General features: G+C 33.8%; 1 protein-coding gene across 3 annotated transcripts in view; it reads left to right on the top strand.

Moving 5' to 3' along the window:
- SNX13 (sorting nexin 13) overlaps positions 1 to 22,008 on the top strand; it is a 135,968-nt gene extending 113,960 nt beyond the window's left edge. For 2 of the 3 annotated variants that reach the window (XM_047841186.1, XM_047841202.1), the window contains 8 exons: positions 1,879 to 1,986; positions 4,150 to 4,260; positions 9,110 to 9,271; positions 10,765 to 10,836; positions 13,766 to 13,911; positions 14,189 to 14,257; positions 15,909 to 16,021; positions 18,465 to 22,008. In XM_047841186.1, coding sequence (XP_047697142.1) covers positions 1,879 to 1,986; positions 4,150 to 4,260; positions 9,110 to 9,271; positions 10,765 to 10,836; positions 13,766 to 13,911; positions 14,189 to 14,257; positions 15,909 to 16,021; positions 18,465 to 18,712 — 1,029 coding nt within the window. In that variant the 3' untranslated portion in view covers positions 18,713 to 22,008. The remainder of the gene's footprint in view (positions 1 to 1,878; positions 1,987 to 4,149; positions 4,261 to 9,109; positions 9,272 to 10,764; positions 10,837 to 13,765; positions 13,912 to 14,188; positions 14,258 to 15,908; positions 16,022 to 18,464) is intronic. The other variant, XM_047841195.1, reaches the window with a different exon arrangement.
- Positions 22,009 to 22,762: the final 754 nt, after the last annotated feature.

The following is a 22,762-nucleotide window of genomic DNA, read 5'->3' as shown; positions in this document are numbered from 1 at the left end:
GAGAGTGTTGTCCTAAGTGAAATAAATCATGCAGAGAAAGATACCATATGTTTTCACTCATAGTTGGATCTTGAGACACTGAACAGAAGACCATGGGGGAGGGGAAGGGGGAAAAAAAAGTTACAGAGAGGGAGGGAGGCAAACCATAAGAGACTCTTGGATACTGAGAACAAACTGAGGATTGCTGAGAGGTTGGGAGAGAGGGGAAAGTGGGTGATGGGCATTGAGGAGGGAACTTGTTGGACTGAGCACTGGGTGTTAAATGGAAACCAATTTGACAATAAATTATATTAAAAATAAATCAGTAGTTTAGGATAATGTAGATAAGTAATATTCCGGAAAATTAAATATTTTTAGGACACCTTGAAAAATTAAATTTATTTCCATAAGGTATGATTTAAAAAAAAAAATTCTTAAAACCAGGAGCTCTCCACTGGACATTTGATCTAATGAGGACCTATTTTAATACTGTTGTGGCCAAACAAATTTATGAATATCACTCCAGCATAACATTTTCCCTGTAAATTGCATGTTTCCTTTTTTTTTGTTTTTGTTGTTGATTTTTTTGGGGGGGGTTGCCTTTGTTGAGGCAAAAGAGTTGCCTTTACCTTTCATGTATAACATACAATGAACTTATTCACATTATAGTGTCAAGCAACTATCTGATTTGCCATTCCATTTAAAAATTTATCAGAATGGGGTACCTGAGTGACTCAGTCGGTTGAGGCTGATCATCTGACTTTAGCTCAGGTCATGAACTTGCGGCTCGTGGGTTTGAGCACTGCATATACTCAGTGCTGTCAGCCTGTCAGCGCAGAGCCTGCTTTGAATCCTCTGTTCCCCTCTCTCTGCCCCTCCCCTACTTGCACTCCCAAAATAAATAAATATTGAAAAATAAAATAAATTTTCTGAATCTTTCAGTTTGGAGATACAAATCATCCTGCATCTTTTCATTTCCTCTTTAATCTCTGCAGCAGGAATGAATTTTCTCTATAGATCCATTATTGTTGATGTTTTTAAACAAAGAATGGTTTTAGAAAGTTTGTTTCACTTCAGGACATGTATCACATGGGAAAGACACTAAGATTGCTTGAAATTTCAATTACTAGACTGCTGGCCAGGCTTAGTCACTAGCTAAATGACTTTGCTTTTACACTCTGTTAGCCCCTGGTAGAGTTAAAATTGTATATGTGGATCTTTGAAGGTGTGCCTAAATGTTAAGTCTATAAATGCTAGACTTAGAGCGTGTATACTTTGTGTTCGTGGCCTTATAAAGATAAGATACATATTAATGGCTCTTAGACTTTTTCTTAGTAATCTGTGAGTTCATTTCTCATGTGTTTGGTGGGGAAGAAGTGTCAGTGTTACACTATAATTGTTTATATAGAGTTGTAGTATAATTGCAATCTGTATTTTGAAATTACCTTTTTTTTTAATAGCTATTACAATGATTAACTGATTTAAAGTCATTAATAGTAAAAAAGATTTGTTAGATTTCTTAAAGAGCCAGAAACTCATGGATATTTGATCATTAAAAATATATTTGCTAATACTTTATTCGTAAGTCAAAATGTTAAAGAAAACACTTTTAAAACCTTTTAGTATTGATAATTCTGAACAAAATCGGGAGTTTTAAAATGAAATCCCATGTGGACATCACCCATCTTTATTAGTTATTCATGTTTGTCATTCTTAATTGAAAATACTCCTTTATTAATAAATAGCATTACTACTGTGTTTTGGACATATTTTCTTATTTTTGCTTAGTATAATGCATTGCAAAATAATCTGTTAAAGATGCTTTTGATAGAGGATTGTTATTTGGAAAATACTTTTTTTCTATAAAACTAAAATTATTGAATGTATTTTATCTTCTAGTTTGAAAATCTGTCAAGCATTTTGAAGCTTCCTGGTAAAAAGACGTTTAATAATATGGATAGAGATTTTTTAGAAAAGAGAAAAAAGGATCTAAATGCATATTTGCAGGTAAGCCCTTGTTTATTATTACTCATGGATTTTTATTTTAATATAGCATATAGATATAGTAGATTTTTCTTTATTAAGTAATGTTTTAATATAATAGTGGAATAGAATACCACCTTTGAGTAGCATGTCCAATGTGACATGCAGTCTGCTCAGTAATTTATCAACATTATTTCTCTGTTTATTGACAAAGAAGTTTCCTGGACACTGAGTGATCGGGATTTTGTGTGTTCAGGGTTAGATGCATACACCTATCTTTTCTACATTACTGTAAAGTCTAGGTGTTTGATGGTACACCAAACAGTTTAATGTTTCCAATTCAGTGGATAGTAGCTCTTCAAGGTGTATCCAAAGCTAGCAGATTTTCATTCCTGATAAATGCTTCCTATGGTCCATAATGAGTCTAAGGCTTCTAAAATTATAGGATAGTTCAAGAGAGGAATAGATTCAAGGGACTGTTTCTGACATGCAGTATCTAAGATTTACAGATTTCTGTCATGAAATAACAAAATTTGTCTCACAAGTTACTTACTGCATGAGCTGTTACGACTCCCCGAAGTAACTTTGTTTTAGACATGGGTACCCAGATGCCAGATATAATAATGATCTTACATTATAGTTCTTTATTCCAATGAATAATTTGCAAAGGTTTACTAGTAGACCCAGCCTCAGCCCAGGTATATAATGTTCTATTATTTAGATCCCCACTCCATCCTCTAGAACAAGGGTCAGCAAATGGCAGACTGCAGACCAAATCTAGCTCACCACATGTTTTATTAAGTTTTATTAGAACACAGCTATCCATTTAGTTTATTATTGTCTGTTAACTGCTTTTACATTACTACAGCAGAGTTGAGTAGTTTCAGCAAACACAGTGGGCCACAAACCTGAAATAATTACTATATGAACCTTTATGAAAGGTTTACTGACCCTGCCTTAGTATTTAGTGAAACTTAGCTAATGCTATACTGGATATTTTGTTGGGAAAGTTTCTCTCTCTCTTACACATTTATAAAAGCATTTATAAGTTCACTTTGGTTTATTTATAACCATAATTGTAATTCCATGGCATTATTATTTCCTGAAAGGATAGTAAAAACATATAATCTCTTATTATTTACCTTTGTCTTCTGACTTAAAACTGAACGTCAGAAATGATTGGTATGACTCTTGTCAAACATTTTGATTTTTTTAATGTACTAGCTTTAATTGTGTAAAAATCTATATCAATTATTAGATATAGAAGATAACTACCTTCTTCCAAGTCTGGCTCCTTAAATGAATCTTTTAAAAGTGGCTGTACCGTATATATTGTATCTAATGAACTCAATGTATGTCAAAACCTTCCACTGAATGAACTAAGTAGTAGGTTATATCATTAACAGTTGTGAAGGCCGTATTTTGTTTTCGTGCTTCTTTATGATGCTTCAGAGTTTTTATTTGGATTATTTTATGTACTTTCTATTAATATTAACATTAGAATTAGAATGTGAATAACATAATAGTTTACTGTTGTGGATCTTTATAGTATAAACTGTAAAGCCTGAAAATGGACTACTGGAGTCTCCCCTTTATCCATGGTTTTGCTTTCTGTGGTTTGTTATCTATGGCCAGCTGTGGTCTAGAAGCAGAGATCGTCCTTCTGATGAATTGTCAGAAGGTCATTAGTAGCCTGATACTATGTCACATGCATATTGTCGTTCACTTCACCTCATCTAATCATGTAGGCATTTTATCATCTCTTACCATCACAAAAAGGATGGGGACAGTAAGATATTTTGAGAGAGAGACCACATTCACACAACTTTTGTTAGAGTTTATTAGAATTGTTCTATTTTTAGCTGTTGGTAATCTCTTACTGTGGCTGATTTATAAGTTAAACTTTATCACAGGTATGGAGAGGGAGGACTACTGTGGTAAATCCATTTGGACAGCTTTGACATTAGATGCACTGAAAGTCAAAAATAGCACAATGAGAAAAATATGCACCAAACTGTTAATGATAATAGAATTATTGATGACTTTATTTATAAACTGTATAATTGTGTTTTTTAAAGCACAGAATTAAAATTCTGTATATTCTTAACTTTCTAGCAGATAAAATTATAGACAGGACTAAATTTCCAGTACCATATCAATATAAGATACCATTTTTTTTCCTGTTAGTTACTACTAACTCCTGAAATGATGAAAGCATCCCCAGCTTTGGCTCACTATGTGTATGATTTCCTTGAGAACAAAGCCTACAGTAAAGGGAAAGGGGATTTTGCTCGCAAGGTAAGCAGACTATTACACTGGTTTTCTTTATAGGTCCGTTTTCATACTTTCTTTTTAAATAAAACAAAATAAATTTGTATACGTATGTTTTAAAACCAGAAAATTTTCTTAAATACTTCGTGGCATGTTTATCTTCTATGCATTAGTAAACTTACTATTGATAGGTATTCCTAATAAGTATAAACTCCTGTTTTTACATGTAGATTAAAGTCTAACAGGAGCTTGAAAAAAAGAAAAAAGATTTTTTGAAATAATGCAATAAGGAAGGTTTACCTGAGATAGGTCACAAGCTTTTCAATAACTTGAGAAGGAACTTTTACTGGGAGGAAATGTCTTATACGTGGAATAAGGGTAAGAAAAAATGTTAAATAGTTTATGTTCCCGAAAGTATTTATGTCCCTTGAGTGAAAACTTTATTATTTTAAATGCCTTTCAAAGAATATGAGCCGTACACTTGGAATCTGATGGTAGGTTAAGACAATAAATGACTACTGAAATTGGGCAAGATAGTTTAGTAGGTGAGAATACAGACTTTGGAATTAGTCTTTGGTTTAACTCCTTACTCTGCCATTTACTAGCTATGACTTGCAATATGTTACTTCACCTTTTGGTCCTTTAGTTTTCTCAAGTAATGAAGATGTTCTCATTTTGAAGCGTTGTACGAATCAAATGTGATACTCCATGTGTTATAGCACCTGGTACATCAGTAACCTCGGAATGAATGTTAGTTCTTAGTAGTAGTAGTGGCAGTAATAACAGGAGAAGTCACAGCACTTGGGAAAGCTGGGTGAATAATGTGCAGGAATTCTATATACTCTTGCAACTTTTCAGAAATCTCAGATTATTTCAAAATGAAAAAAGAAAACAAAACCCACAACCTCCCTGCCACTCCTTCCCCCCACCCCCACCGAAAAGACTCTTTTTTTTTTTAAGAAGATGAATAAATTGGTACAAAATAAGTAAAAATTAAGCATCAGAACTTTTATGATTACTCTAGGGCGTTGGGTCTTAACGTCCAAGTGGATGTTAAGATTTTTAAGTGGAGTGTTATAATAACAAGCTCCATATTATGTACCTTACAATGTTGGAAGGAGGGGATGTGGTGGGATTGTCTTTGTATTTCATGATTGACATGAGTGAGTGGAAATTTCAACTCTGAATAGTTTTATTGTCAGTAGAGATTCCTTCTGGTGTTCCATCTTTTTGATGTTTACCTTATATGCTCTCTTAAGATTGTATCAATTTTAAGATAAACTAATGAATTGATGACAGCTTTTTTTGAGATAAAAGAAACATTACATCAGATCTACCCAATTCTTAAAAAAAAATTTATTTTATTTTATTTTTAAGAGAGAATGAGACAGGGGTGCCTGGGTGGCTCAGTCAGTTGAGCGGCCGATTTCAGCTCAGGTCATGATCTCGCGGTCCGTGGGTTTGAGCCCCGCGTCGGGCTCTGTGCTGACAGCTCGGAGCCTGGAGCCTGTTTCGGATTCTGTGTCTCCCTCTCTCTGACCCTCCCCCGTTCATGCTTTGTCTCTCTCTGTCTCAAAAATAAATAAACATTAAAAAAAAAAAAAAAAGAATGAGACAGAGACAGAGACTGAGTGCGAGCAGGGGATGGACAGAGAGAGAGGGAGACAAAGAATCTGAGTCTCCAGGCTCTGACAGCAGAGAGCCAGATGTGGGGCTCGAACCCACAGACCGTGAGATCATGACCTGAGCTGAAGCGAGACACTCAACCGACTGAGCCCCCCAGGCTCCCCTACCCAATTCTTTGTTATCAACCATACTAGCGTGTGTGTGTGTGTGTGTGTGTGTGTGTGTGTGTGTGTGTGTGTAAAGCACATATATGTTGTATATCCAAACAGCTATGTGTCACTTTTTAAAAATATTACTACTGGAGTTTAAAGATCTTTCCAAATCATTTCTGGAAATCCTTAGTAACATACATTTTTGATAAATCATGTTGGTAATTACCAAGTTCATCTTGACCTCTTTTAGATTGGCAAAATAATTTTACGCATGTCAAGAATTAGAGGTTTTTCAGCTACATATCCTTTTTGGCTAAATTATAATTTAATATTTTTTCCTTAATTATATTTTACTGGACATTAAATAGCGAAAATCATCTGCAAGCATTTTATCCGTGGCTCTCAGAGCTTGAGAAATAATACATTATAACACATTAACTTCGTCACACAATTTGTCTAGCCTTGCAAGACATGCAGGCGATTCCTAGGAAGAGATAAGTAACAGTCTTCCTTTATGCACACAGTTATCTTTCTTCCAGTTTATTTTATTTTATTTTTTATTTGTATGTTATTTATTTATTGATTGATTGACTTATTGATTTATTTATTTATAACATTTATTTATTGTTGAGAGACAGAGAGTGTGAGCAGGGGAGGACAGAGAGAGGGAGACATAGAATCTGAAGCAGTTTCCAGGCTCTGAGCTGTCAGCACAGAGCCCGATGTAGGGCTCAAACCCATAAACTGCGAGATCATGACCTGAGCGGAAGTTGAATGCTTAACCTACTGAGCCACCCAGGCGCCCCTATTTTTATTTTAGAAAGAGATAGCATGAGCCACGGAGAGGGGAGAATCTCAAGCAGGCTCCATGCTCGGTGCAGAACCTGACACAAAGCTTAATCCCACAACCCTGAGATCACAACCCAAGCTGAAATCAAGAGTCAGATGCTCAACCGACTGAGCCACCCAAGCACCCCTCTATCCAGTTTTACATCATGGTATGAGGCATTTTAAGCTATAGTTAGGGATCTAAATTTAAGTTAAAATTAATTTGTGTTGTTACTGATACACATATCTGAAGTGATAATGAATAGGCAACATTTTTGGTAAGTCAGGCTACGTGTACATTTATGATGGCAATCCATAATTAACTCCTCTGCTTGGTAATTTACACATTTGTTTGTTTGTTTGTTTGTTTTAAGAGATATCCTGTTTTTGGAAACCTTGTCATAAGTGATGGACTCTGTTTTTATGCTTCTAAAATTCTGTTTTTTTCAGGATTAGGCATCAGAATCATTTGTGGAGGTTTTTCCATCCCCCTAGTTTATCCATTCCGCACCCCCAACACAGATGCTTGGACTTTACCCTCAGAAATTAAAAAGCAAAAAGGAAGAAGGATAGAAAAATAAATGGATTCTGTAGGTCAAGGATGGTGCACAGGCAACTATTTATAATTATTAACTAACTCATGATATAGATTTAGGTTCTGTTACTTTAAAAGAGTATCATTGGTAGTTTAGTGTTAAGATAGCATGAGGCTACATATATAAGAACACACAATTTTACACACAAGTGCACATGCACAGAGTGAGTTTCATCTTTTTATCCTTTTACCTCTGTATCTGTGTACCAGTGGTAGTGTTTTTCAAATCCTTCTTCATCTTTGATTTTTGTCCTTTGGTTCTCTTCTGACTTGTTCTTTTGTGACAGTGTCCCTCCTGAATGTTGCATATTCCATCAAGCATATCTATAGCGCTATTGGCTCAGTTTAATCCAAGGAGTAACTAAAAACTCCCAGTTATTTTACAGTTCTCTTGAAATTCACTTTTTGCTTTTGTTTATTAATAGTACTTATTTTATCTTTTCTAGTTTTTCTTAATGAAAAAATCATGAAAACATTAGAGTAAAGTAATTTTGTCTTCTTGAACTCATCTCTTAACATTGTGCTGTGTTCCTGAAGCAATGGAGTAGAGTTCGTTTATTTTTTTTTAACTTTTTCTTTTTCTTTTTTTTTCAGGGAACATAATTTGTTTCTGCAATAGTTTTCATGCGACTCACATTTTCTGGAAAATATTCTTTAGTTTTTTGTATGACTTTGGTTTTCTGTCCCTTTTTTCTTTTTTGTTTCTATTAAAAATCTCAGTACCATATGTAGGCTATTTTGGTTTCTAGATATTTCTCCCTTTCTTTTTTTTTTTTTTCAACGTTTATTTATTTTTGGGACAGAGAGAGACAGAGCATGAACGGGGGAGGGGCAGAGAAAGAGGGATACACAGAATCGGAAACAGGCTCCAGGCTCTGAGCCATCAGCCCAGAGCCCGACGCGGGGCTCGAACTCACGGACAGTGAGATCGTGACCTGGCTGAAGTCGGACGCTTAACCGACTGCGCCACCCAGGCGCCCCTATTTCTCCCTTTCTTAATTGAAATTATCTAACATTTGTACAGTCAGAATGTCAATTTTAATGTTTCCTAGCCCTCTGGAGATTATTCCTTTTTATGTTCCTCATCACATTTTCTTTTATACTTCTTCTATTCTGTCTTACTAAAGAATTCCATATTCCCTGTATAGATTTAAACAGCATGTAATGTAATCTAAAACTTATTAAAAAAAAAAAAAAAGATCTTAGTTGTTAATTACTTGAGCTTTCTGCTTATTTTATCTAATTGTTTATTTTTCAGTGTTTCTTCAAAATGTCTATGTTATTGTTGCCTTGAATTGTAGCAGAAGTACATTGTGGCTAATTCCATTTGAATTAATTTCTCTTTGGGAAATTTTTTTTTTCAGGATTTCCTTAATAAGGCACCCAAACTTAGTATCTCTAACAGTGTATTTTATTTTTATATAAGCGAAAGCTTATATTTTCTAGCAATAGCCTCATCACCCCCAAGCTTTTAATCATATTTATGTGTGAAAATACAGCTTTAAGACCATACATTTTGAAGACAACAGTTCTGTACTTTTAAAATACAATGAGATACTATAGACTAGAAAATGATTGCATTCTTCTTGTGTATTGATTCTGTTTTTCCCACGCTTCTCAGTTAAGTAACAAATCTGATAAAATGAAGTCATGGTATGATATCTTTTCCCCTTAGATGGACACTTTTGTAAATCCACTTCGAAATTCTATGAGGAATGTTTCAAATGCAGTTAAATCCCTCCCTGATAGCTTGGCAGAGGGAATGACTAAAATGTCAGACAACATGGGCAAAATGTCAGAAAGATTAGGCCAAGACATAAAGCAATCATTTTTCAAGGTAAGAAGATGTTTTCAGTAATACCTACAGCAAACTATTTTTAAGTTAACTAAAATTTATTGAGCTCCTGCTTAGATTTACCTTATTTCTTTTCAGAAGTCCACAGCCTTCTAGACATATAGTCTTATAAATAATAAAAAAAAACTAAAGAGAATAAATTCTTATCAGAAATGGATACTCTATAATCCAGTCATTCCTCAAGCTCTGCTGTGGTAGAATTGTAAAAGCCAGTAATGTTAACATTATTTATACTGTTATATTCTATTATGCCGTTTTTATTTTATGATGCTATTAAATTCAAAAACAAAGCAAGTAAGCGCTATTGTGCAAATTAGCTATGTTAGTATTCATCAGGAAACATAAAGCCTAATTTCTCCTGATTCACATGATCAAGTGGCTAGATCAGAGGGAGGAAAAGTCTCACAGTCATCTATCTCTGAGGCCATACCTTATTTTTATATACCAGTGAGTGGTATTAGAAGAGTTTCCTAGGAAACTTTTCCATTACATTAGCAAATACAGGTAGCAGACCAAATAGGTTGTTACTTTCTCATTTATACTTTTTATAATTTTGACCTACTTGTTTAAGGTTATGATCAAGACTATAAAAGAAAGGATGTAACTATTAGAGTTTTCTATTTGTTAGATCATGTGCCAGATCTAACTAAATATCATATATATATATATATATATATATATATATATATATATATGTATATTTAAATAACAGAAATTCATTAAGAGACAACTCCTAAAATAATGTGTATCTCAATCCATACTTTTCTATTTATTCTCATACTTTCTCTGATGCTTTATCTTTGTTTCTAATCATGGGAACATAACGCTAACACTGAAAATGAGGATTTTCCAGTGCCAGTCTTGCTGATAACTACCCATATGACTTTGTACAGAACTCATTGAGCTTTTCCAGGTCCCTTTTCCTTACTAGTAACATGAAGGGGTTATAGGTAATCTTGATGATTCCTGTCATGCTGACAAATGATAATTTGTCCATTTTCCCCATAACTTATATTATCTAACAACAGGTTAATTCATTTTTTAAGCTTGTTAATATACTGTTAAGCTCCCTATGGTAAAAGAAAGAAGATTGGAATTTCATTCCCTGGCTGTGCTACGAACATTTGGTTTTTAAATCATTTAACCTTTCTTAGCTTTAATTTCTTCTAAAAAGTATAGGAGTTTGACTAAATAATCTCCCCTTCCAACTCAAAAGTCCATTTTTTCTTTTAAAGGAAAAAATATCTTTTGGTAAAGAAGTAATCACACTTTAACATTTGGTTTCTAATTGTAGATTGTTAATACTTTTTAATACTATGTAAATTTTGCTTATGTATTGTCCCCAAAATAAAATTAAACACTATTATTATGCTTAGTGCTCATTTTGATTGATTATTATATTGTGTTCTTTCACTGTCTTCTTTAGTGTGTTTACTTTGTTGTTTTTTGTTTTTGTTTTTGTTTTTAAACGTTAGGTGCCTCCTTTAATTCCGAAGACTGATTCAGATCCTGAACATTGTCGGGTCTCAGCTCAACTTGATGATACTGTGAGTTAATTTTGTTTTTGGTAGTACTCAACTGTAATTGAAATCATACTTGGCAAATCTTTTTAACTTTTTAACAAAGTATAATATGTATACCTATCAGTAATGTGTATATATTATATGTGTTAAGTTTGATGAATTCTTACAAACTGAACATGTCCATGTAATCACTCTAAACAAGAAACAGAATGTTAATACCCCAGAAAGCCCCTAATGCTCTCTTCCTGTCACTATCCTCTCCCCACCAAGGATAATCACTATCCTGACTTCTACCCTGCTTTTATACTTTATATAAATGAAACAGTAAGGTATGTACTCCTTTAAGTCTGGCTTATTTTGCTCAACATTGTGATATTCTTCCATGTTGTTTTGTGTGATTGTAGTTTCTTCATTCTTGTCGACCTACAGTATTCCATTTTGTTAATATAGTATAATTTATTTGTTGTATTATGAGTAGTACTCCTATGGACATTCTTGTACATGTCATTTGATTAAAAAATTGAGTACACATTTCTGTTGGGTCTATACCCAGGAATGGAATTGCTTGGTTAGAGGGTATTCATAAATTCAGTTTTAATAGATACTGTCAAATAGTTTTCCACAGTGTTCATGCTGCTTACACTGCTACCAGCAATGCATGAGAATTTCAATGCTCCATAGCCTGCCAACACTCAATATGTTATGTCTTTTAAATTTTAGCCACTTGGGTTGTATCTCATGTGGGTTTCCATTTCTCTGATGACTGTTGAAATGTTGAACCTTTTTGCATATGTTTATTGGCCATTTGGGTGTCTTGTCTTGTGTGTCTAGCTCTTTCCTCTGTTTTTCTGTTGGCTTGGCTTTCTTTGTCTTTTTGATTAACAAGAGTGCTTTATATAATCTGAATAGTGGTTCTTTGTTAGATATAAGTATTTGTGTATTGTGAATATCTTCTGATTTGTGTCCTGTTGTGTAATGTATGTATGTAATCTGTGCCTACTGAAAGGTCACAGAGATCACCTATGATTTTCTTTAAAAATATTTTTTATTCTATCATGCAAAAATATAATTCCCCATTCATCTAGGATTGATTTTTGTGTATGGAATGAGGGTAGGGGTCCAGTTGACCCAAGCACCATTTACTGAGAAGGCCCTCTTTTCCCATGTGTCCTATATTTCTCCCTTGTGACAGATCAGATAATCATATATGTTTGAGTCTGGGCTTTGTATTCTGTTTTCTTAGGCAGATTTATTTTCAAGTTACAATTACCTCCCTTCAGTTTCACATTGAAATTCTTATAATAAACTGTATTAAAGATAATCTATTATTTGCTTTTTAAAATTCATTTTAGAATGTTTTGTTATGATTTATGCTGGTATAATATCCAAAACATCATACCTTCTGTTAGAGGTTTTTATAATTTAGGTATTTATTAGAATTACCATGTTGTTCCAGACTCGTGAGTATACTTGATCAGAGACTAGAGCAATATTTATTTTACCTCAGGAGTGAAATTGGTCTCTTTCCCCACCAGCCATGCCCCTCACCAACCTCAGCCACCCCTTGTTTGGTTTAGCTATGAGTTTTCAACATGTGAAAGGAAAGGTGCACTAAGAAAATGTTGACAGCATGACAGTGAAAAATATATAACTCATGGAATTTCCTAAAGATTTAAGTTACAATATGGATGAGGAAATAGAGTATGTTGGTGATGAAAGTATTATAAAATTACTGGCATTTATATGCAGTTTTATTATAGTTCTAAATCTTTGTATGTATTTTTGGAATGAAAACATTCTAGCTGCATTTACTTTTTACCTTTTTTTAAACTTTTGTTTAACTTTTTCCTAGTTGTCTTTACTTTTACCTTTATTTTTATACCATTAATTGCATATTCCCATAGCAAAAGTGTACAGATTTTTACTTGTTAAAAGTTAAAATTTTAGAAATGTATTGAAATATGCTTTTTGTAGTATTAACTTAGCTATATACTGAATTTTATTTCAGCTTCTTAAAATACCTAAATACAGACAACTCACTAACAAAAGAAAACATGTTATTTTGTGTAGATTGTGTTTTGTTCTATTAAATAAGGAGAAATGTTGAGAATATTTTGTTCTCTTGTAAAAGATGCTCCAGAAAATAGGCAAAGGGAATAGCATTTACCTTATCAGACTAGTACAGACTCTACTAAAAGTAAAAGAGCCAAATTTTCTCTTCCCAGGACTTCATAGATTCACTTTAAGAAGTTTTTTTCTCTACCACCTTGGAATTGTAGGGCTGTGAAATTTTATATTGTGTCAAAATGACTGTTAAAAACATTTATTTATTTTTTTTTCCAAAAATGAAGTTTATTGTCAAATTGGTTTCCATACAACACCCAGTGCTCATCCCAAAAGGTGCCCTCCTCGATACCCATCACCCACCCTCCCCTCCCTCCCACCCCCCATCAACCCTCAGTTTGTTCTCAGTTTTTAAGAGTCTCTTATGCTTTGGCTCTCTTCCACTCTAACCTCTTTTTTTTTTCCTTCCCCTCCCCCATGGGTTTCTGTTAAGTTTCTCAGGATCCACATAAGAGTGAAACCATATGGTATCTGTCTTTCTCTGTATGGCTTATTTCACTTAACATAACACTCCCCAGTTCCATCCATGTTGCTACAAAGGGCCATATTTCATTCTTTCTCATTGCCACGTAGTACTCCATTGTGTATATAAACCGCAATTTCTTTATCCATTCATCAGTTGATGGACATTTGGGCTCTTTCCATAATTTGGCTATTAAAGACATATATTTTAAAAATTAGACTGAAATCTTAGGTTATGAAGACTATAATACAACTTGTTCTCTGATGTCTGAAATAGTGGCAATAATTTTGTAAAAGCAGCAGAAGTAGCCATTCATAATAGATAGGTAACTCAAACATTTTTTTATTTCTTCCCATATTTTGTCAGGTGGATGACAATATTCCACTTAGAGTAATGCTGCTTCTTATGGATGAAGTATTTGACTTAAAAGAGAGGAATCAGTGGTTGCGAAGGAATATCAAAAACCTACTTCAGCAGCTTATTAGAGCCACTTATGGTGATACTATTAACAGGTACCAGGGTTTTTTGTTTTTTTCTTTTTTCTTTTTTTTTTTCTTCCCTTAGAACTGTTCTTACTTAGCTTTTAAACTTGTACTTCTGGAAGTAGATTGCTCAACTTTTGTAGGAGAATTTTCATCTCTGGGCCTTTTATGATCATTAAAACAGCCTGGTGTTTTTACAGATAATTTACATACAAACTAAGTTGCTTACTCCATGAAAGTAGTGTTTCCTTATTTTATATATTTTCTAAAATTTTCACCCTACTCATTTAAATTTCCTTACTTTCAGAAAAATAGTTGACCATGTTGATTGGATGACCTCACCTGAGCAAGTAGCGGACTTAGTGAAACGTTTCAGGTATATCTTAAGACACAGTCACTTCTTTCAGGTAGTACAGTGTTTAGCATTGTTATCACTAATTAACTTACACTGCTTTTCTTTTCTTTGTTTTCTTCCTTTTTGATGAACAAAAAGACTTGTAAGAATTATAATAAACATTTGTTCCATGGACCCTTTGATCTGTGTTTCTTTAAAACCAGAATTGAAAAAAGTGTTAAAGAATAATCTTTAAGATACTGGTTACATTTTATCATAGTAATGTGACTTGAAAATAATTGAAATCCTTGATTTTAAATGAAACTTAAAAAAAAAATATGTACATCTCTGGCTCTGGACTTATTATTAACTATTTGAACCTCCGAAAAGAATATAAATCAAGAGCAGTGGTACTCCAGTTCATATGTTCATCCTACACAAATACCCTGCACCTCTCCTCTGTGCCTAGTAATTTGCCAGTCATCAGGACTGAGATAAAATACAGTCCCTTTAAGGAAAGCATGGTATAGTCCAGAAATGAACCTCTTTTCTAAAAGTGAAAGATAAGGCATATTCGTGGCATCATGTACTTTGAAGTAACAGAAGCAAGAAAGGAGCTGTCAATATTGAACCTTAATTATTTGCTTGGCACCTACTGCTTTATGTACACTTTCTGATTTTATCCTATTTTATGAGATACGAATTTTTGTCTCCATTTTTTATTATGTGGAAACTGAGGATTAGAGAAGTTCAGCGGCTTGTCCAAAGGCTCACATGCTGTAAAGTAGGGAACAGCAAATTTCTTTAATCTGAAGCTGAGTTTCTCCTCCCTACCCCACACTGTTTCCAAAAGTCTGACCACCTGCTATGGCACATGTACATTCCATTTCAGGGTAGGGTAGTGATGTTTACTCTGGAACACTGATTCCCAGCCTTGGCTGCATGTTGGAATCACTGGGAGAGCTTTAAAAAATAGTGATGTTTGGGTCCCATCTTAGGAGCCTAACTTACTAATTAATCCAGTAGAAGGCCTAAACATTAAGATTTTAAAGCTCCCATGTGTTTCTAATGTTCAAAGTTAAGAAAAACTGCTCTGGGAAGTCTGTCTCCCTCAGCCCAAATTCCCAGGTGGAACCTTAGGTATTGTGCTCAGTTCCTATCTTTGGCCTGTGAATTGGAGAACAGAAATCAGACACACCAAGTGAGGGAGAATAGGGTATGAATGTGAAAGGAATGTTGTAAAAAGGCTAGCTGTAAGTGTGTGTGCAGGATTGGTTCAAATTGGCTAAGTTATAGGGGCACCAAGGGAGATTAACTATAAGGTACCCAAATTCAAGATATTATGAGGTTGTATTTGGATAAGATTTCATTCTCATTGAGATCAGAGGCCTACTTTGAGTTTAAATGTAGTCACCTATATATTCCATTTTGCTATCTTTATCACTTGTTAATGTTTGTAAGTTATTCTAGGGTAGAATTCATCTGTTACTTTTCCAATGTATATCCCTTTACACTTAAAATTGAACCCTGCTCTTAGTTACTATTTGTTGAATATCATACATCTATAAAATTTCATAATGTTCCCACTTTCTGTTAACATTTGTGTCTTCTGTAGAAAATTGGAATAATTGTGCTAACTTGTATCATTTGAAAATGAAAGTTTTTACAAGATTTATTTGATTTTCTTAAATAGAGATGCCTTTTGGCCAAATGGCATTTTAGCAGAGACTGTTCCATGCAGAGATAAAGCTATTCGAATGAGAACAAGAGTTGCAGGAAAAACTAAATTACTTTCAATTATGCCAGGTGAGTGAAGATGTTTGATAAAAATCTTATTAATTTGTAGTTCTTCTGAATTTTTGGCATTGAGCATGCTGGTTTAGCTGCCTTTTGATTATAGTAACTACCAGTTAATGACTTGCCGTATATCAGCTATTGTGCTACGCATTTCTCATATATTCTTTACTAATTCTCATAACAGTATTAAGAAGCTAGGTACTGTTAACATCACAGGTTTCTGTGGGTGGAAACAGCAGCTCAAAGAGGTTAAAGAAGCTACCCCAGGTTCAGAGCTAGTATAATAAGTGACTGTTCAGCTTCTGCTCTGTGCTCAGCAACTGGAAAAGCCACTGCTTTAAGTCATGAAAAATAGTGGTGCTTTTAACCACTTCATTTGCTACCTTGAACCATTTTGAGAATAAAGTTGATGATAAATATCCTGTGTAACAGATGAAAGGGCTAATAAAAGAACATGAAATGTGAGGTTTCCAGGAAGAATATTTGTCCTACTTCAGAGAAAAAACAAATTCTTTCAGAGGTTCCTTTTACATATTAACAACTGTTTGGTCCATTAATCTCTATTAAAACATGATTCCAAAGAAAGTATACATAGTGGCATTCTGTTCTAATTTGCATTACTTTAGAACACTGCTATCTCACTAACTTAGACTCACTTTGTCCCCATTTTGACTTCTCTCAACAAGAGAGCCTATGTCATATGAAAAGCAGTTTTGTGTGACTGGATGGATGTTTGCTTCCTTCTGTAGTTACAAATATCTTTGAAAATACTTAGATATTTCTTCTCCACATTTTAATTATGAATATAGAGAATGGAGAAGGAGTATTTGTGAAGTTCTTTAACATCATTTAACGTTTTTTTCTCTTTGTTTTTCTTTAAAACTATATTTTCATCATAGATTTAAAAATCTCTCTTCCATCAGTTAAGCTGGAGGTCTGCCAAATGGTTATTAATTCTACCTTATAGATTATACTATTGCATTTGGAGAAAAAAAAAACAAATCATAGAAATAACATCTTAGGAAAATAGAAATAAACAATAGCTTAGGATGAAATATTATTTAATGTACTATTTATTAGTAAACCAGTTGTGCTGTAGACTGAATTACATAGCTGAAAGAAACTTTATTGCATTTGTTCAGTAAATATTTATTAAGAGCGTATCATGTGCCACACTTTCTTTGCATGAATCTCTGCCTTCTTGGAGCTTGCATTCTGTTAGGGAGACACAGGCAGAAGGCAGAGCAATAAAGAAAAGCTAGGATGTGAGCTCTTGGTGAACGCTGAGACCAGTAGTGCTGGTGAGTTGCTGTTGTGAGAGGAGAGGACACTTGTGTGAGGACTCAACGGAAGTGAGGGAAAATACAAAGGTGTATGTTTTTATATATACATAATCCCTCACCTGTTTTTAGTACATTCATAAGTCATTTTCTGTAAATTGTATATTACTCCTACTTAGAGACATACCTTTTGGAAGTTGTATGTTTCTTTTGAAAACAATTACATAGCATTTACTGCTATTAGGGTCCTGATTATAAATCATTAAGGATAATCATACATATTCCCTTACTCAGTTATCTGTAATAACTTCCCGTTGCCTAGGAGTAAACTCCAAACTTGGCTCACTCTGGTAGCCACAGCACTTCTTTCCATTCTTCTCTCCACTTTTTTTTTTTTTTTCAAAGAATCTTAAAGTTTAGCTGAATTGTAGCGCTCCCATTTTTTGAACCTGCCTTGTTTTTTCCACTTAGGGCTCATTTGCTCATTGCTCTCTCCACCAAAGGTAAACCGTCATCTGTTTGTGCCTGTCAACATCCCGCTCAGGTAGCAAAGTCTACCTCACTCGTTACTTCCACAAAGAGAGCCTTTCCTTGTTGTGTACCATGTGAAATTCTCCCCTCTGTAAACATCTTTATACTTACGGTATTTTCATGGCACTTTGACCATTGACAGCTTTTCATTAATCAGCTTTCGTACATCATTTCCTTGTAGTATTTCTCACTGTGCATTAGATACATTAAGACTATTTGTACAGTGTTTAAGACTTTGTGGATTACTTTTCACATTATTTCATTAAAGTTCTCTAAATTCTTACAGTTATAAGAGTTTGCTTATTGTAAATCCCCATTTTACAGATAAGGAAACAAACTCAGGATGGGTAAGTACCATATAGGTATTAAGGGATTCTAACTCTAATGTGGGGTTTCTGAGTCCGGATCCTGATTTTTCCTTCGCTCTATCATCCCCAGTGTCTAGTAAGTAGGTGGATGCCTGCAGATGTTTAAATTTTAAGTCTCAGTTACAATATGTAGCCAAAACACATTAACTGAATACCTCCTGTATTACTCAACTGTGTATTTAATATACTTTATTTAACTTAGAGCATAGTTTAGGCCTTGCGTTTCCTTTATATGAGTAATGAATTATGTTTATTTTCCCCCTCTTCATTTAGATGAACTGAAGCACATTATTGGGGCTGAGACAACACGGAAAGGTATTCTTCGTGTTTTTGAAATGTTTCAGCACAACCAGTTAAATAGGAGAATGGTTTATGTCTTCCTGGAAGGCTTTTTGGAAACCTTATTTCCACAGTATAAATTTCGTGAACTTTTCAACAAACTGCATTCACGGTCAAAGCAGATACAGAAATATAAACAGAAACTTCAGACTACTCAAGCGCCTTCTTTACAGAAAAGGTGACACTCCAATCTATGAAGCTGGTGTTCATTTTGTCCAAGACTAATAATATGGACAGATCTTCTGGGGCTTAACTCATATACTGTTGTGTCGCACCAGTCTTTCAGTGTCTCAAAATAGTTATTAATACATCCATAGGACTGTGGTTCTTCTCATCCTCGTCTGTAATCCAGCCACTACCAAGAGAGATTTCTGTGTCTTAAATGATTTGGTGCATATTTTTGCAGCATTGAGAGGATACTGCCCCCTTCTCAAGCAAGAATGACGTTGGTCTCTTCCATTTCAGCCTAATCAGCATTCTCCAGCAATGACAAAGTGCCAGAATGTATATACGAAAGCTAAGGAAAGCACAAAACAATGGTTCACAGATAAACTGGCTAATTTGTTTAACACTGGGAAACTGAGCAGTGTATGACTTGGAGGGATTTGTTTTTTGCATAATAATTTTATAGGTCTTTATCAGAATTTTGATATAATGTGGATTAGCCAGGCGAATGATCTTTGCAACATCTGCTTCAGGTCTGGGGAAAGTGACAGGATGCCCTTAAAGTATGAAGTAACCTTATATCCTAATCACAGTTTTGTGACATAAAATAAAACCAATCAAAACCAGAATTTGATTGGATTTGTTATTCACTGGTATAAAACAAATTTTAATTGATTCTTATGTGCTTTGGGGCTCTATTTTGCTCTTATGGTACTCAATCATAAATTTTCTTCTGGTATTCTGTGTGCAAAAAGAAGCATATAGTGGCATTCTCACTTAAGTTTCAAAATTATTACAGGTTTCTTTATCTTTAAGAGATTACAGATTATACAATAGGGAGTATAATCTCTTGAAAGAACTGCCAAATACATTGTTGTTTTAAAAAATATGGAAATTAAAAAAAACACACTCTTGAAAGTTACAATATGATAATTTTAAATTGTGTGATCTAGACATACCTTAGGCGATTGCAAAAGTAGCAAATCAAAGGATTAAATGAGCTTAGTAGTCATATGTAAACATACAAATTCTTAATTCTGTTACTGTGTATATATGAAAATAAATAATGAAAACAGAACTATAATATTTTTTAAAATATGCTTTTATTTATATTTTGCATAATGTAAAATTCTACTAAATAAAGCAAGTTGGCAAAACCCCTGGGTGTATACATTTAAATCCCTAAAATAATTTTATACCAACAACAACAAATTACCTTTTCCAGTTTTGGAGCCTCTGCATTTCTTATAGTTTCTCGTTCTCCATTTGTCCATCTTGGAAGTCTTCATATCCCTTGTATGCAGGATTTCTGCATAGTTTTAAATACTTACACTGACTAAGGGTTTGGGTATGTCAGCATTTTTTGTTTTAAAAACACTTAACACTACAACCTTAAAATAGTGAAGCTACTCATCAGACCACTGAGCCAAGATCCTGGTATTAAAAGAACGTCTGGGTGCTTAAGATAAAGGGACAGAGTATCAGTATCCCAGTTATTTGGGAGCTTTAAGATTGGAACAAGATGTTACTGTCTTGTTTTCACTGAGGTCCTACTTACAGAGTGAAGCTTAATAACAGAATAAAGCCTTCCTTTAAAGCTTTATAATAATAATCATATTTATTAATGATGCTGTTGTGCATACTTACAGTATGCATATATTCAGTATGTGTTGCATGTCTAAAGAATTACATAAATGAAATCCCTTTCATTGCAACTTGGAAATAAGAAAAGATCCTTATTGACTCTGATGGAAGAAATAGTATTTTTTCTTCTCATTGTGTCTCCCTGCTGAGGTCCCTCCTGATGCCCCAGGCTTTCAAAGTGAGGATTTGTGAAACACGTCTGTGGGAAGCATCGGCATGGCCACAAGTGCAATGATTTTCAAATATACCCTTGCCCATTTCAAGTATATTTTTGACATAAATAAGTCTAAGAGTAAACAAGAATTCATGTAAGAGCCTAGTGTGTACCTGTGAAAAGCATTTCCAGATAATGTGAGGAATGTTGGCCATCAACCAGGGAAAGAAAGGTCGTGCAAAATGGCAACTTTTCATAACAGAGCCCTGCAAGGTAACTGCAGTCATACCAAAAACTATATGAGTAAGTGGGTTTTTAAAACAATTTTTGTTGAAAGAGTTTATATTTCAGAAGCAGAAATGTCAAATGGTAGAGTCTATGTAAATGGCTGTGCGTCTTCTCCACGCACATCTGTGTTTTTACATCAGAGAGAGCTGTGGTCATGCTAAAATTAGAGATACGTTTTAATGACTTGGTCAAGCTGTGTAAAATATTTAATCCATGTCAAGTACAGTGTACTACATTTAATAAAGTTATTACATTTAATGCATTTATTGCATATATAAATATATACCTGAAGAGGCTTTAAGTCTTCGGATATTTGATTTTTGAATGTGTTTTTAAGTCAGTGGTGCCTTTAGGCAAGAACCTTCAAAATTAATCATATTTTGTTTGGGTTTTCTGATTTTTCAGGTAACATATAAACTATTTAGAAACCGTCACTACTAACTTCTAGTTTATTCACCTAAAAATTGATTGTATGATTTAAATATAGTGCTTAGCTGGGCATTTCCTACGATTAGGGTGTTCTGAATAGTTGCTGAAAAATTGTGCCATTGACCAATGGATGCACTTGGTTAGCCTTAATTTTTTTTTTAAAAAAAAGTTAAAAACTTTCTTGTATATTTCAGTTCGCTCATTTTAAGTTTGTGCTGCTGGTGTTTGGGGGAAAATCAGTTAAGTGCTACCAGAAAGTGTATCAATTTTTTAAAAATTAAGAACAATATAAATTTCACAATTTAAAATTTTAATTTTGTGCAATATTTTCATTTAATGCATGTGTATTTGAGTAATTGTAAAATAAATGAATTTTTAATGTTTTGAGATCTAGTTTAAACTGTTTCTTAACCCAACAACTTACATTCCGTTGTTGCTGCATCCTTTTATTTAAGGACTTGTTTTAAAAGTCTTTTTTGTCACTCCTTGTAAAATTATTTTGTTATTAGTAAATTTTGCTTAGAGGAGCATGGCTCCTGTACTACAAGGGAAAAATATAAAGAGCACATCTTAGTATTATAGTTGTTAAAAGATAACTTGTGCATATCATTGTACAGTAAATGTCAACTGTGTGCCTAACCTATCAATACTTTCCTTCTTTAACAAAGAAGAAACAATCAGAATGTCAGTTATTTTTATTGAACTAAAAAGAAGATTAAAGTTTTTATTTGGTTTGCGTTATGTTCTGTCCATTAGAAGATACTAATAAAGTATTAACAAACCTTTTTGTTGAATTTATTTAGTAGTGTTGTATTTTTATTGCTTAAAAAAAAAATGCTTGCTCAGTGGTCTTTTAGTATCTGTGTATATTTTCCTTTCTTTTCATTTTAGCAACCAAGCAGTTCAAGTTCCAGATTGATAGAAGAGCTGTTGAGTGATTACCGACAACTAATTGAATTTAATATTTCCATTTTATGGGGCAAGTAATTTACTACCATAATGTTAAGGAAACTTCATACAAAATTAGAAGGTCATTTCCTCATTGAGAAAGATCTATAATAAGTAATCCATTAACAGTTTTTATTTGATCTCATTTTTAATTCATAGTCTTCCTAATATTTTAGATGTTTCGGTTCTAAAGGCAATAGACTCAGTACTCAACGTGGCTATGTCTGGGTGGTCATAATATTCTCAGTCTTCTTATATCTGTATAGACTTCTCAGACATCAACTGTGAGTACTTTTACCCTACTAGGGACAGGTATATTATTTGTTAAAGCGCACACTGTAAAATATTGGTCCCCTTTACTATGTTTCTGAACAATAATATACTTCTATGTAACTTATGCAAGTCTACATACTATTCAAAACCCTATGTTCCTTCACAATCCAGGTGATAATATCAAAGTTTCTGAAAATTTCTGTAATAAATGAGTCTGTTTAATTTTGTTTACCTAACTTCCCAAACTTAACCACAGAATTTTTTGTCATATGCACCTTAATTAATAGCTTGAGGATAATGTTCCCAAGGAACATGATTTGAGAAATCGTAG

The sequence above is a fragment of the Prionailurus viverrinus genome, chromosome A2 (genome assembly GCF_022837055.1).
Source record: "Prionailurus viverrinus isolate Anna chromosome A2, UM_Priviv_1.0, whole genome shotgun sequence".
Lineage (NCBI taxonomy): Eukaryota > Metazoa > Chordata > Mammalia > Carnivora > Felidae > Prionailurus > Prionailurus viverrinus.
Note: the sequence above shows the minus strand (reverse complement) of the source record. Positions and strands in the feature narration are given on the sequence as shown.